At 29.8% G+C, this 17,386-nt stretch overlaps 1 protein-coding gene across 10 annotated transcripts in view; it reads right to left on the bottom strand.

The window, feature by feature from the left end:
• The window catches only part of LOC143068210 (ral GTPase-activating protein subunit alpha-1-like), a 78,835-nt gene that overhangs the window by 38,347 nt on the left and 23,102 nt on the right, over positions 1-17,386 (bottom strand). For 5 of the 10 annotated variants that reach the window (XM_076242084.1, XM_076242085.1, XM_076242090.1 and 2 more), the window contains 11 exons: positions 15,506-15,739; positions 15,114-15,187; positions 14,442-14,553; positions 13,542-13,664; positions 12,223-12,343; positions 11,377-11,511; positions 9,979-10,155; positions 7,884-7,940; positions 6,963-7,046; positions 1,634-1,702; positions 400-510 (listed from right to left, as the gene is read on the bottom strand). In XM_076242084.1, the coding sequence (XP_076098199.1) occupies positions 400-510; positions 1,634-1,702; positions 6,963-7,046; positions 7,884-7,940; positions 9,979-10,155; positions 11,377-11,511; positions 12,223-12,343; positions 13,542-13,664; positions 14,442-14,553; positions 15,114-15,187; positions 15,506-15,739 (1,297 nt within the window). The remainder of the gene's footprint in view (positions 1-399; positions 511-1,633; positions 1,703-6,962; positions 7,047-7,883; positions 7,941-9,978; positions 10,156-11,376; positions 11,512-12,222; positions 12,344-13,541; positions 13,665-14,441; positions 14,554-15,113; positions 15,188-15,505; positions 15,740-17,386) is intronic. The other 5 variants (XM_076242086.1, XM_076242088.1, XM_076242092.1 and 2 more) reach the window with 5 other exon arrangements.

Raw genomic sequence — 17,386 nt, 5'->3', positions numbered from 1 at the left:
ATAAAGTTAAAACGGGTCTCAAAATTTGAATAGAGAATACAAATTGTCTTGGTTTTTCCTACGTATTCTTTATACAATTAAAACAATTTACATGGTAGTGCAGGTCAACATTTTTTTAATGTGAGACTGTTGAACTATTTGTGTATCATGTCAAATTGTTATTCTAGATATATAATATCAGGGCTAATTTCTCAATATTATAGTGACAGCCATTTTAATACATAGAAAAACTTGTCTAATAATATTAACATGGCCTACTGCTGTGTATGCAATACCAGGATACAATGTGAGCAAACTATATAGAATGTACCAAAGGAAATATTAAAATTTAACAAGTACAACTTATAACAAAGATTATAACTATCTTGACTGCATTGTAAAAATTTGTTTATAACCTACATCTTTTATCAAAGTTGATATCTTGACTGTCGTCTAGTAGTTTATCTGCATCCTCCAATGAAGACATAGTAATGGAGGCCACCTCCTGGTCTTCTGTTCCAATCGAGCCCGCTGTCAATAGATAATGAATCAATTACAAAGATTTGCTATAAAGTATTTCTTTTGAGTAATTTAAACTGTAATATACTCATTAAAAGGTCAAGTTATATTAAAACTTTATTTTCAAGTTTCATTTCAGATGGATTTTGTTTTGCAATCGAAGAAAAATGTCCCCATTCCCTTTATTTTTTATATGACAACAAAGAATATAGATATGAGTCGGAGAAACATGTTACCAGGAAATTATTTCCATATGATTTATCCTTTTAATGTACCAGAAAAGGATTAAATCTATAATATGAAAATGATTTGCATATACTATTGAAAAGAATTAGGTAAAATAATACAATTACATGTACATGTCAGGTCAAAATCTGAAAATTTAAGTTGACAATGGTATCTTTATATAAAACACATTCCAATATAATCCATTTAAAATATAAAAGAAATCTAAAATAATTAAAAAGCTAATCAATAACTGTTACACCTGCATTTAATCAAAATTTCCTTCATAGACCTGGCATCTGCATTTGCTTTGTATTAAAATCAGCCAAATTGAAAATTCAGATATCACTTTTTCGTTAATTTCTTAAATAATAGTATCCCTACTCACATATACTATTAAATATCTTCATCATTTATAATGCATTTAAAAACATGTTAAGTAGCTTATGGGAGATCTGTTTAAACCATTTTAGTATATTAATAACATATGACCTTGAAAACTTTTTACATGAAAAATATTAGTGTATAATGTTGTATTTAAATTGATATACCTAGACAATGTATACATTGTGTTATATAAACATGAACAATATATATTATCATAACTTACTTACAGTAATAGTTGTAAATATTGTTTTCACAGGCTAAATTAGCATCAATTTTAGGTTAAACATTGAGAAAGGAAAAAGTTCAATGAATTATTACAAATTTAAAACAGATTAAAACGAAAGAATTATAAATTGTGAATTATAATACTTCAATACAGGAAAGATGTAACAGGAAGACCAATATAGAAATGTATAAAATATATCATCAGCCAAGATTAAGATTTCATATGCTTAAAGGATCAACTGGAAGAAAATGTCATGCCTTTCAAAAACGAAGAACAAAAAGAAATTTTCATAGTTACCCCTCTTCTTTCCAAAGAATGAAAGAAATACATCTTCCATACTCCAAGATTTTCCATAATTATGGGTAACTTTAAAATAATTTTTAAAGTGAAGTATCAGTACCAATAATGAATAAATTTTGAGAAGGAATGCTTCAGTTGTTATCTGAAATAAAGAATTAAATCCAACCTACCCTGTATGCTCGTCCCCGACAGTAAAACTCACCTCTAAGTCTCCTGATAAGTTTTTTCCACATTTAAAACTGATGACCATTCTATTGAAATCATTAACTACACTTTTACGTGAATGTGACAAAATTGACCCTAAGTAGCCAGATCTATCAACAAACACTCAAACACTTAAATGACCTTCAGCTATATATATGTAAGTTTACGACTTTTAATTTTATCAATAATGCACATACTACATATAAGGGTTTTTACAAGTATTTTTAACTTGAGTATATTGACAATTTCCTTGTATCAGGTGGCAAATAACTGAGGGTCTACACCTGGTAAGATCAATCTTCATAATGTATTGTTATCTTAAGACAGTATCTAAAAAGTCTTTATTTCTAATAATGGTGCAAAATATTAACTTATGCTTATGGAAGTTTAAAAAAAAAGCTTGGTACTTCAGCTGGTGAAAAGTTTTTGAACTACAGAAAAGCCCTTTCAAATTACAAACGAGAAAGTTAGAATGGGGAATTTTTCACTCCCATCCTAAACTGTGTCTAACCCATTAAAACTGTTGAAATCTTCCTCAACAAAAAGCTACAGGGTAGAATAAATACAATGGAAAAGTTACTCAATAGTTTGGCCCACAACAACATTCATTACATATTTTATGTATATTTCATTATTTAGCATAGTCAAAATTTGTGGTTCATTTTATTACCTTAACATAGACAACAATATTATCTAGACAATTTTTACAAAATACAAAGTTGATCAGTGCATGGTCGGACACTTTTCAAATTACAAAACGATATACAAATTATCCAAACCATGATCATAATAATGTCATATCATTGTGTGAAAATTGTATTTTTCTCTTTATTGTTATGAAATGATGTTGCTTTTTACAGTGACTTGACTGTTAGTGTTGCTCTCCACCAATTGCAACTTTTTCAAAATTCTGACCAAATTGCAATTTGTTTTTTATAAAATCGAATTGTTCAACTGGTCAGAAATTTGAACTAACTTCTGTAGAAAACCACAGCCAAGTCATGAAAGTCCAAGGTGATAACATCAAACATTCTTACAATCCTATAAGACTTTAACTCCACTTTAATGATGTTGTGACATAATCAGTCTATCAGTGTGTATAGGTATATTATAGTCATTTCCATGCTGAAGGAACTGTTAATATTTTGAATTGCTATAAAAATTTCCAAACTAAGCTTTCATATAGTTTTCCTTTCTAAACGTATTCTATATGCATAAGATTCAGACATTATTTGAATTAAAACATTTCATACTCAGTAAAATCTGTGTAAAATTCAATATGTTTGTAGGAAGTTTTCATGGGGAGATAATATTTTTTTCTTTCAAAAAGTCTTTATTCAAAAGAATAATATTTTAGGTTATCTCCCCATGGAAACTTATCAACAGCATATTGTTATTTCACACATATTTTACTGACTATATGATTTTTATTTTAAATGATATCTGATTTTTATGAATATAGAACACTTTTAGAAAGAAAAACTATATGAAAGCTTAGTTTGGACATTTTTATAGCAATTCAAAATAATAACAGTTCCTTCAGCATGGAAATGACTATAATATACTTATACAAACTGATAGGCTAATTTTGTCACTTCCGACCATGCCAGGGCTGAAAAGCCAGTCAAGGTCGTTAAACACTTCCATATATATATATTTTGTCACAACATCATTAACATGGGGTAAAAGTCTTATAGGATTGTAAGTATGTTTTATTTTATCACCTTGCACTTTCACATATTGACTGAACACTTTGTTCAATATTCTGACCAGTTAAACAATTTGGTTAAACAAAACAAATTGCAATTTGGTCAGAATTTAGAATAAGTTGCAATTGGTGGAGAGCAACACTAACAGTCAAGTCACAGTAATGAAACTTTTATAATTTAATAACTGAAAATTTATTTGGATTTTGTGACTAATAATCTTCCATTTTTTTTGGTTTGGTTTGCATTTCTTATTTGTATGAAACATGTAAATTAGAAAGTCAAATAGTTAGAAATGCTAAATAAACAAAAATACACCTGTCACATAATCTCTTTTAAAAAGAGGAAACACTACAAATAAAATACCTACACTTAATAAAAGTAATAGAGATTCCTTAATTCAAAGATCTGTGTGATATCTATATAAATTTATAACTTACCTAAAGTTTAGACTTTCTTCCTCATACGAAAATCTATGAGTTCTAGATTTTATGTTATTTTGTTTTGTTTTATAAAATGTTTAATAATAGAATCCATTAATAAGTCTTTATATTTTTATGTTTTCTTTGTTCTATTTTTTGTTTGTTATAATAACTTCTTTGTTGCAACTTTGATGCAAACAAATATTACTTTAATTGATTTTCAAGTGGTTTAATACAGACAGGGTTTATATTTTTAAACATCAAAAAACTTATCAGATAAAATACTTATAGTGTTAAAAGTTTGGGAAAATATAATGCAACATTTATTTGTTTTAGCTTTAGATTTCATAGGGATTTGATTACTTTATGATTACCAATTTAGACATTAATTCCATTTTTTAATTTTCATATATCTCCCTCGTTTCCTTTAGATAGTCTCCCTTGATAGCTTTACATATACTTCTGTAGTATCAATTAAAATGTGGTTCTAATTTTAAGCTTGAAACAACATAGGCACTGATATCTCTCCCAATGCACTTAGCTGACTTAGTTACATAACTGATCACTTAGAAAAGAAGATACTTTAAACTTTTAAAGTTACAGAAATAATTTTGCACTTACAATAAATTAAACTTTAAATATTAAAATAGAAATTATGTAATATATAATATGTTGTAAGAATTCAAATCTATTGTAAAGCTATTATTTTTTAATAGTAAAACTAAAATTACGGATTCATATATTTTACTTTTTCTTATAACTTTAAAATTTGGCTTAATCATTCACATATGCCATGCAAAAAAAATCAGAATGATAAAAATAAGTCAGGAAAGTAGCTCATAAAAATACAGGGTTTCAAAATGATATAACTATACATGTATCTATTGTTAGTAAAAAGTTGTTACTGATCATTTGTCCATAAAGAAAACACTGGAGCAAGTATTTTTTTTATAATTTCATTAAAAGCAGTTAAACTATATGAAATCATAAATTATAGAAATAGAAACAAGAAGATGTGGTAGAGGTGCAAATACACCTTATTGCTATTTGTGCGCCATCACAAATGTCCCATACAAATTTTGAAGTCGTAATAGAAAATATCTGACGCCACAATGGAAAAGTGAATGTTGTATAACATCAAAGGAGGGGGAAGGACCACTTAAGAAATTAAAACATAAGAATTACTTTAATTAGGAATCACAGATAAATCGGCATATGCTTGAATAGAAAATATCCACTCTGTCAAAAAGACTTGTATGTTATGGTCAATGATATTGTGTTTTAGATTTCTTCAAGTGAAACATTTACTTATCAGCAAGAAACCCAAAATAAGATTTTTTTAGAGGCATCTCTAATGAGCAGTAAGTGTTAAATCCATTAAAACTACACTTCCCTAGTTATTTATAGTCCATAACATCATGATAGAATCTAACTAGATTTTGTCAAGTGGTACTTTAGTCCAGACAGCAAAAAAATAAAATAAAAAATGTCCCCATTTCAAAGATAATTAATTGATTTATTCTTGAATGTTAAATGCCAAGACAATTGAACTTGATCTGTATTTTATGGATACAACATTTAGTTAAAATCTTAAGATTCTGAAAAGTGGCGCTATAATTTTCAACTTAAAACCAAATTGAAGCAAAAATGTGTCCAAAGTACACGGATGCCCCACTCGCATTATCATTTTACATGTTCAATGGACCGTGAAATTGGGTAAAAAATCTAATTTGGCCTTAAAAGTAAAAAGATCAACCAAAAGGGAACATGTGTACTAAGTTTCAAGTTGATGGGACTTCAGCTTCATCAAAAACTACCTTGACCAAAAACTTTAACCTGAAACTCGCACTTTTAATTTCTATGTTCAGTGGACCATGAAAATGGGGTCAAAAGTTTAATTTTGTTTTAAAATAAGAAAGATCATATCAAAAGGAACATGTGTACTAAGTTTCAAGTTGATTGGACATCAGCTTCATCAAAAACTACCTTGACCAAAAACTTTAACCTGAAGTGGGACGAACGGACGGACAGACAAACAGATGGACAAACCGACGGACAGAAGGAAGGACAGACCAGAAAACATAATGCCCCTCTACTATCGTAGATGGGGCATAAAAATCTAAATATTTACAGATAATTGAAGGGTATTACTCTTGATTAGTAATTGCAAAAGCTGTTAAAATGGAACCTGGCATTTATTTTATTGAACATTTCAAATAAATGGGGAATATTACCGTGTCCCTGTTTGTGTATCATATGAAGTTATAAAGTTATAATGGGACATAACTGACGAAAGGTAAAGTTACACTACCTAAATTTCTACTGCATCCAAGTTTTGGGGTAATAAGTATTGTATAAAAGTTTCACATTTGGTTGAAGTAAACTTAAGTTAAACAACAGAAACGAAAAATTCAGCTATTTGTCCATTTATAAAGGGGCATAACTCTCGAAAGGTTGAAGTGATATTACAAAAATTCAAATTTGATCTGTCCTTTGTGGTAATAAGCATTTTGTATAAGATTCACAACACTTGGTTGAGGCAAACTTAAGTTGAAAAATTCAACAATTTTTCCCATTTGTACAGGGGCATAGTTCTAGAACTGTTAAAGTGACCCCACAACAATTCAAATTTGATCTGTGTTTTGTGGTAATAAGCATATTGAATAAGTTTCACAACATTAGGTTGTGTCAAACTACAGTTAAAGAAAGGAATTCAACTTTGGGACAGACGGATGTAACCAGGTTGGTATTATCAAATTTATTGTAAAATTTATATTTATTATTTAATTTGCATTGTTTTTTCCTACACTGATTATCCTTATCCTTATAAAAACACTGCAGATTCAATCAAATTACCTTTAAAACATGTTAGCCTATTTTTTTTCTAAATACATACAGCAACATAACATTATCACCTACAAATCTCCAGAAGATTTCTATATGGACATTAAAATTAGTAATATAGGGATTAGAAAATATGTGCATTGAACATACCCGCTGAAACATTACCAGGTGGAGATTGAATAATAGTAATGTCACATGCTGAATCCAAAATGAATGATGTTTCAGCAAATACCCCTGGTAGAAAATATTGAAAATAAACTTAATTCAAACAAATCAAAATAACAAACCAAAATGTTGAAAATATGTATTAAACAGCACTTGTTTGTGAAAATAATAAAAAAAATTAGTATGAAAATAAAATTGCAGCCAAATATTAGCTAGTTCTATACATGCTTTTTTTTTTTATCTTAAAAAAAACATGCACTATTTTGTTGGGTGTTGTTGAAATTCTGGGTGGAACTGGTGAAAAACATCAAAATCTTTATGAAGCTAAACTTATTTATCCTAAGGTTCTATAGAAAAAGATGAAAGAAAATGTGTGAAATAATAGATCATTTGGGGGCAAAGTTCAATAACTCAGGACACCTGCAGCTTCCTGAAAATAATTATATAAAGTGTTGAAATGGGCCACAGCAAATTGTTTCCTTTTTATGAATTTTGATACAACCTATTGATTGAACTATGAATGGACAATGTTATCCCATAATACAGGTGATATCTTTTAAGTCTGGATTTTCCATAAACTCTTAGTGTATTTATTTTTGTATTATTTGGGCTAATAAATTTACAGTATCTTCTTTATACTAAATCACTTGTGTGCGGCTTTCTCTGGAAAGAAATGTTTACTTATTTTTTTTCTTTTAAAAAGATGCATTGCTTATTCAAGCGTGCTCAATACACATCCTGTAGCTGTTATAAACTAAAAGCACACCCTAGTGACATATCCTATATTTCACTATGACTGTTAACAGCATATCCAATTATTTAACAGCAATATAATACAATGTTACATCTCAATGTTAAGTAATGACTAATTTAAAGTGCAAATTAATGAAAAAAAACTATATTTACCATTGTCTGCATCATTGCTTTTGTCTTCATCTTTTGGTGAAGTAAGTGTTGCGCTTCCTGAAACGTAAACAAGACTTACATGTTATAAAATGTTCAAAATCTATCAACTTCTGGTATATCTATTTAATTCTTTAATTTGATGGATTCTGTTTTATAGTTGTTTACTTTTATTTTTTACATGCTTAAATATTTTCAGACATTCTTTTTTTTTACCAAAGTCCATGCAGATTTATCATTTTGTTTATGGAAACACCCAATAAACAGCTGTACTATGAGCACATGTTATGGCAGTAGCAGTTTCACAGAATAAAATTCAATGGTTTGTTTAAAGAAAAAGAAACATAACATAAAATCTAAAATCAATAAAAATCAAAATCAAACGTCAATAGATGTAAACAATTCAACAAAGTTTCATGAAAACTGCTCAAAGTATTTTTGAGATGTTGTTCGAAAACTGGAAATCACCCCTTTTTAATGAAGAGAACCCCACAACTCAAAGAGGTAAAATCTAAAATTTATAAAAATCTAGAGGGAGCTCATGTCAACAAATATAAACAAGTCACCCATGTTTTTTACAAATTGGTGAAAGCGGTTTTGAGTTATTGTCCAGTAAACAGCTGTGCCATGAGCGCATGCTATGCCCGTCTTATTTTCTAAGAATGAAGTTCAATTACTTCTCAATGTCACATGAGAAATTTATGAAAATCTAATGGGAGCTTACATCAATAAATATTAATAATTCACCAAAAATTCATGAGAATTGCTGAAAGCATTTTGGAGTTTTTGTCTGAAAACTGGGAAAGTCCCCTTTTTTTTAATAAATAAAACCCCATAACTCAGAAAAGTAAAATATAAAATTTATAAAATTCTAAATGGATCTATAGATATAAAGAATTCAACAAAATTTTTATACATATTGGTTTAAGCATTTTTGAGTTGTTGTCTGACATGTTGACGACAGATGGACTGATGGATGGACAAGGGTACACCATAATATGTCCCTGAAAAGGGTTTATAAAAATGCATTACAATGATAGTATTATTACTTCTATATGAAGTAATGACTTTCAAGGTATTAACTCAAGTGTATTACTTACATGAAGTCAGAATATCATTGAAATCAGAGGGAAAGATAATATATTTGTCAGACTACCTGCCCAGTACTTTTCACTAACAACTAGAGACTACTAAAAGCCTTATCTTCTCTCTATTATGGAAATAATTCCTACCAGCAGCCAATTTATAATTGAAAATATATTGACTTTTATGATTTATTTTGTCGAGTAGTTTAAGTTGTATTAACGTTTATGAATATTGCAAGTTTCTGTGTATCTATAACAGTTTTCAAAATAATTGAATAAATCATGATTTAGAGGCAATAACTCTTGAACATTAGATTATTGATGGTTTAAACCACAGTGGCATTTTTTCATAAATCTTATTTTGCTGATTATAGTTGCTGTGGTGCATTGTACTGTTTCTGCCTGAATATCTATCAAAGATTTCAAAATTGGTCAAAAACCTAATAAGTAGATCATATCAGTTGTAAGAAAATATGGATACTTGAAATAGGATTACTGCCTTACAACTCAAAAACAGCACAATTTATTCAAATAACCCATTAGAAATGCAATAAACAATGTATCCTCTTCATTTAAAAAAAATATATTGTCAAATGGTATTCTAAAACATTCACTATGTCATGCACAAGCAACACCTTAAGAACCACACACTTACAAAGGGTCAAATTAATCCAAAGGAAACTGCATAATTTGTTTCACATACATTATTCAGTAACAAAATGTTCTAAGTTGGAAAAAAAGGAATGTAAGTCAAGTAACAAATTTTGAATAAAGTACCAAAAAAATGTATTATGTCCCCTTACTATCAATTTTTGGAAGCTGTGCATTATCAACCATATATAATTATAGTTAATATCACTTAATTTACATCTGAACATAATAAGTCTGATCAAACCCTTCAATTTATTTACCATTGAATATCCTCTTATTGTCTGTTTGATTACATATTTTTCATGGAATCTAAGGCCACCAAATATTACCATTTACCAAAAAGCTTCAAAAAGTGACCTTACCCTTCAATTGTTCTAAAAATTCTGCTGGGTCATGAAAAAAGTTTTCTGTAGTTTTTGAGTGGACGTACAGGGCTGTATCTGAGGCATTTGAAGGTGTTCTAGAGTGAGTAGGTGAGGCTACATTGCTGCTGGATCTTTGTTTTCCTAAATCAGGCCGGGATCTGCTTCCTCCTGCTCCTACAAACAATCACATTCAGCACTACATATCAATGTTAACATTCAACAGAACATATCAATGTTAACATTCAACACAACACGTCAAAGTTAGTGACTATCCTACTACATGCTTATCACATCAACTATCTATAACACACAAATATCAAAACAGTGTTGTGATGTACATTATTGTACACAGGAATATGCAGGTTGTAAAAATAATAATCATTTGATTAGTTGATTGGACTTTAACTTCATAAAAAACTACATTGACCAAAAACTTTAACCTGAAGACAGACAGACTGACAAACAGATGAAAAAATGCACGGACAAACAGACAAATGATCGAAGCACAGACCGAAAAACATAATGCCGTTAAGTGGGGCATGAAAAGCTACAATTTGGGATTTACCAAAAACAGGTAAATTATATATGCTAACAGGAATATGTCTTGTTTTATATTAAACTTAAATAATTGCTGAAACTGTTGATGTATCTTTGAAACCTACCACAAAAATCAATTAAAATGAGGTCAAGGTCAGTTGACTCTGATATACAGAGATATACTGGTTATGATCATTCCAAAGACCAAATATAGTTAAACCTTGATGAGGGTGATCACTTATACATGAATTAAGGTCATGGCTCATGTCAGTACTTTCAGTACACATTTGTCATTGAAACACCAAATCCAGTATTTGGATTGGTTTTAAATAAGATAATTGTACTTAAAAATGTAATAATGACCACAAAGCCAGGCTGACAGATATGAAGACCATGCATACATCCCATATACCAAATGATGTTATTTCTCATAGTAAGTGAGAAATTCATATGTATACAGGTTTTTATGCAATAGCTGAATAATGACAATGAGGTACCTAAAGGATAACTAACATATTACACATGGAAATTTCAGAACATAAGGTTTATGTATGGAAGGTATAAAGCATCCAGGTATCACCCTTCTCCAATATAAAGCTTAAAACTGATCTCTATCCTTGTTGATATAAGCTCTCACTAAAATACTTTCAGAGTGTTTGAAACCAAGAATTAATTACTTCTTGTATCTATGCATATGTTAACATGCATTAGAAACATTGAACTGATAAGAAATACAATATGTGACACTAATATTATCTAACACAATGTTTCAAACTCATTCACATACACTGGGTGGCATAACTACACCTACAGATCACAATCGATTGCATGGAAAGGTTCATTCAAAAATATACATACCATCACTTTTATTTAGTTTGCCTCTTTCAAATGTTGACCCATGTATACTAGAAGATGAATGGGTTTCTGTTGGTAAATCACTTTTACTCCATGCTTTAGAAAAGCTCTTGTCGTTAACTTTACTTTTAGGTATATCTTTAAGTAAAATATATTTTAATTATAATATCTACAGGAGAAAGTTTAATATCATACTAAAAGCATTCACCACATCACAGATATATGGTTGTTCTATAACAACATACCCCATACATACAATGTAGGTACAAGAGAAAGCCCATCAGAATGTCATCTATAGGTGGAGAATTTTGTGAAGTGAAAAACTAAGAAAAACTCAAAAATAGTCTCTAAAGTTGTCTACTCATTTTCAACTTCTCTGGGTATCGAGTATGTTTTAATAGAACAGCCTTTACATATTTAAAGATGAAGTCTTCAAAATTTCAACTTTTTTTTTTATATATATATATGCACTAAAAATGTTCATACTATAATCACTGAAAATTACTTAAATCAAAGTTTATCAAAGTTCAAATCATTACAGTAAGTCATACTATTCCCTAACATTATATTATAAATATATTTTGAAGACAATAATTTCACTTTAGCATAAAAACGATTATATTGATATACTTTTATTAATATTGAATGCCAATTCTAATACAAGACACATATTCTTGTGAAAATTATTGATCCTTACATTGACTCACACATGTTTATGCACAGTGTCAGATAAGATACAAAGTCCTGATCATTTTATCTGATGTAAGGGTAAACAATTTGTATTCATATTTAAATATTTTATATTTGTTCTACTTTTGGAAAAGTAACCATAGTAAGACAGATGTGTACCTTGACTTCTGCCACGCCTTCTTTTTTCCTTTTGTTCACTCAATCTTTGTAAAGGTAAATCCAGTAAATCTAAATTGTAAACTTGTTTTGCCAACATACGGGTCAGAGTTTCCATAGTTTTCTGAAAAAAATAAATACATGCAGTAGTATAATTTTTCATCTGTCATCAATAAATGAAACAACAAGAATGTGTCCAAAGTACACGGATGCCCCACTCGCACTATCATTTTCCATGTTCAATGGACCGTGAAAATGGGTAAAAAATATAATTAGGCATAAAAAATTAAAAAGATCATATCATAGGGAACATTTGTACTAAGTTTCAAGTTGATTGGACTTCAACTTCATCAAAAACTTTAACCTGAAACTCGCACTTTCATTTTCTATGTTCAGTGGACCGTGAAATAGGGGTCAAAAGTTTAATTTGTCTTTAAAATTAGAAAGATTATATCATAAGGAACATATGTACTAAGTTTTAAGTTGATTGGACTTCAGCTTCATCAAAAACTACCTTGACCAAAAACTTTAACCTGAAGCGGGACAGACGGACGGACGCACAGACCAGAAAACATAATGCCCCTCTACTATCGTAGGTGGGGCATAAAAATCAGAAAATAAAATACTGAAAGTGCAATCTGTGAATTCTTTCAATCTAAGTGCTAAAAGTGAAAGGTAAATAGTACATGCATGTAAAATTGATGCTGTATGTATCTGAATATTGCAGTAAAATGAAATAAGAATGTGTCAGAGGATATGAATGCCCCAATTTTCTAAGTAAATATAAGTTTTATAGCATTTGGTAGAGGCAAAGTTAAGTTAAAAGTGTGAAAACAGCAAATTTACCAACTTTTCCATTTATAATTGGACATAACTCAAGACAGGAGTGAGAGTCAACACCCAAAAATCAACTTCATTTGTGTTTGGTAGTAATAAGCATTGTATATAAGTTTGAAAACATTTGGTTGTGGCAAAGTAAATTAAGAGTGCATTAACAACAAATTAGACCACATTTCATTACAAAGGGACAAACTCAAGAACAGTGAAAGTGAAATCGCCAAAATTCAAACTTTATCTATGTTCGTGGCAATAAGCATTATGTATAAGTTTCAGAACATTTGCTGGAGAAAATCTTAAGCAAAAGAACTAAAACCAAAGGAACAGACAGACAATGGTAATCCTTAATTAACTGTGCTACTCGGCAGGGGCATAAAAAAACACTGTACCCAGTTGGGGATTTTTTAAAAGGCAGCATGAAACAATAATCCTTATTTAAATGGTCACCCACTAGTACTGTAGTAAAACAATAATTATATTCATACCGCCCATTCTGTTATTAGTTCAGGCCATGAAGTCAGTGACGACAGGACAGCTAAGAACTTATCCCACAATTCTACACTAATAAAAACATTCAGGTTTGCCTTGATCCAGGTTACTATCAAAGTCTGTAATAAAAAATCAGTTCTATTTTTACAACTGCTTTTTTCTGTTTATTCAATAACTTATACATGCAAAAACAAAATTGTTTGACCCCTCGGCCAGCATTAACTTAATCTTGTCATAATGCTGAGGCAAAATCAAATTTATCTTGGTGTTTTGACTGTTCAAAAGAAAAACTCAAAATCCTTCTCAACAGTCTTTCACCGTAAGTAAAACAAACATTAAACACATGTCTAAAAAAAATGTGTTAAGCATTTATTGGTACAATTGATGCAACAATAGCCAGTTACTATCTTAATAAAATACATGAAAAGAATATGTATTTAGGTACACACTGTGTTGCAAATTTTAGCTAAATTGAAACTGATATTGTCTTTTAGGTTTAATAATATACTTTAAATAATTTGAGGAGGTTGTCTGTTGATAATTTAACAATCGCATAAAATGTAAAAACTATTGAATTAACAATCAATTTGCTCAAATCAATCATGTTAAGAACACATTAATCGATTAATACATGAAAAGATAATGCATTTAAATAGCAGAAATAATATCTCAAAAAAATATCCTTTTATGGTAAAAATGTGAGAATAATGAGTAAACATATTCACAGAATTTCAAAGTTCAACCATATTTACAAAACAATTTCATCTATTAACATGTGTTGAAATTACATTCCTTATGGGAAATACAATAGGTCAGAAATATATAACATGCCTGGAGTTTTGGAATTATATTGGGATTGGTAATAAAAATGTGTATCACTCTGTATTAAACATCACCTGAAATATTGCTTGTGCCAGTTTTCCTCCTAGTGACTTTTCCTTTTCTTTAGGCACTGTGGTATCAAGCACCCCAGATGTAATGGACAGAAGAACTTGCAACATCTGTTCCCTAAAAAAACAAAAACATTTTAAACTTTTAATGATGCATATAATAATTGCCAATAACTATGAATTTCTTCGTTATGTTGAACAAGTACCACTGATATATAAAAAAGACTGTCCTGTAGACATGAGATCAATAATTATATACTTAGACTGAGGAAAGCACAGGATATGCTTTTGATAGAAAACAACCAATACAATTACTTTTAAGAGAAAAGACCTTTACTGGAAAGCATTAAAATCTGATATACATTAGTGATCAGGATTCAAATGACTCTTTAGAAAACAAATACATGTATTGTGATTGCTTCTTAAATTTGTTGGTGTAATGGCTATGACAAAGTGACATTATACCTACTAATCCACTTCCTCTCTCTTTTTTCTACTAACAGTGGCAGTCATATTTAGTTGAGGTCATTAATCATAATTCTCAAAGGGAATATAAATGTATCTTTCTTCAATCAATTGATAGTGATCACACACAAAAATCAATTGAACCTTTACCAAATTAACAGCTAACATAACATTTATGTAATATGTTGAGAATCATATAGATCAAGTATTTACCAGGTTCTCTGTTCCATCTTAACGTTCATTACAAGGAATCTATAAATATTCAGCACCTTTTTGCAGAGATCAACCTGTTGATAAAAAAAAAAGGATTTATAAATTCATTTCAAAATTTTTCTGGATAAAACAAAACTATACAGATATTTTGTATAAAATTGGAAGTTAGGAAAATAATTGATGACAATAGGTATGTCTGAAATCTGAAATGATAATATCATCTTTTGTCATATTTGCTTCTTTATACCGTTGAAAAACATTATATTCTATAAGTATGCTCACCTAACTTAAAATGTTTTGATCAGATAACTGTCTTGTACTTTCCACACACTTTTAAAATAGACTGAATTAGTATAATGTTGGATGTATAGTCATTGTAAAAGCATATTTACCTGTTCCACCAACATTTCTGAATCTTCTGTTTGTAGAAGGAAGACATTAGCAGCATTAGTTATAAAGATCTGTAATACTTTCTGTACACCAGCTTGTATATCACAGTGTGTATGATCCTCTGCCAAATCATCTATTGCACCAAGATAGGAAGGATTACGTATACACACACCAGTTTTGTCTAATCTCTCTGATGAAGATGGCATGATTCTTCCAGAATTCATTAACGTTGATTCCTGTCATTAATTATAATAACAATATACATTAGTTAGGAGAAAAAATATGTATGGAACCATCTCAATAGTTTTTCCTGCAGCTTTTAAGAAGTCAATATGAAATTAAAATGATTAAAGGTATTATCTATATTACAGGGAATACAAAGGACAAGGTTCACTTATGGCACAATATGGCCTAAAATATCAACTTTATCATACAACACCAAAGAGGTCACAATTTGATTCGCAAATGGGTCTATTTCAAAAGACTTAATGCTAAATAAATCAGTTCTTTTCATAAAAGTACATAATATTCTCTTAAGTAGGCCCATTTTGGACATTTTGTTAAAATATGGTGATATTGTGCAATTTTTATACCTAAAAGCTTTAGGAAAACATTGGCCCCACCTACGATCCAAAATATTTTGAAGTCTAAAGATTCCAATTTTGATATGGAATTCATCAATATAAAGACTTTTTGGATCGTGGATGGGGGCCAAGGTTTATTATTCCAAAAACAATTAAAATTGTGGAAAAAATTGACCAAAATTGACCAAAAATACAACTAATGAATATTTCAGGGGTCATAGCTTCATAAATTTTAAAGGAAGGTGCCAATAAGATATATTTTTGTATTGATAGTATTGTCACAAGTATTTCTATGCAAAATTTGTAATTTATTGGCCCGATTTTAAAAATGTCAAAAATCTAGGGACAATCTTAACCCTTCTCCTTTACACTTGAAGTCAAAATAACATCATTAAAATATGGTCTTTACGTAGAAATCAATGAAACTCTATATGATGTTCATTTCATATTTAAAGAAATGCAGAGTTTACTGATGATTGTATAAACATGCCTGTTGAAAACAGACCCAAGGTGCCATTAGTTTGGTACATTGGCCATGCATCGTCTTGCTCCATGACATGTAAGTTATGTAGTATTAAGGGACAAATCATGCAACTTCATTTATTAAAACCTGAATGTCAGATATTGTGCCCAAGCCTTAAAACTATTCAATTATTGGTTAAGAAGGAAAAGCAGGAGAAAAAAAAATATACTGTGAGTGAACTTTAAAAGAATAACCCCAACCTTACTAGAGATTATTGCCACATACTGCATTATCTGAGTAAATTCTATTTCACATTTAACATGTGGTGTACAGTTGGAAGGCAAACGCCTGAATCTGACAGATAGAGGTCAATTTGTCGACAAAAAAGGAACCCGTATGTAAAATGTTTACGCCCACAAACAGCGCCACCTATATTTTTTTCTGCGGCATCTTTGAGAACGATGTCCCATTCTGTAGTAAATTAAAACATTAAATTAACTAAAACATAGAAAAGTAAGTGTAAAACACAAATTGAAAGATATATTTGCAGATGACTGTTTATGCATGATACGCTGGCAATGTGCGCAATGTCCTTTAATCCAAGACTGAAAATTAGTTTGTTTCCTACGTCAAGATGGCGGATTTCAATGTTTACATTTTTTCACCTATTTATAATCTGACACAAATTCGTATCCAATCATTTATTAGCAATTTTATTATTGATCTTTGAAGATCATCCAATTAAATTTGCCGTTAGAAAGAGGCTACACGTTACCAGCCGTCGTAACAAAGTAGCCATGTGTTTTGTGGGGATACCTTGGGAATGTTGTGTATTC

The sequence above is a fragment of the Mytilus galloprovincialis genome, chromosome 3 (genome assembly GCF_965363235.1).
Source record: "Mytilus galloprovincialis chromosome 3, xbMytGall1.hap1.1, whole genome shotgun sequence".
Classification (NCBI taxonomy): domain Eukaryota; kingdom Metazoa; phylum Mollusca; class Bivalvia; order Mytilida; family Mytilidae; genus Mytilus; species Mytilus galloprovincialis.
The sequence above is the reverse complement of the archived record's forward strand: the minus strand, read 5'-3'. Positions and strand labels throughout refer to the sequence as shown.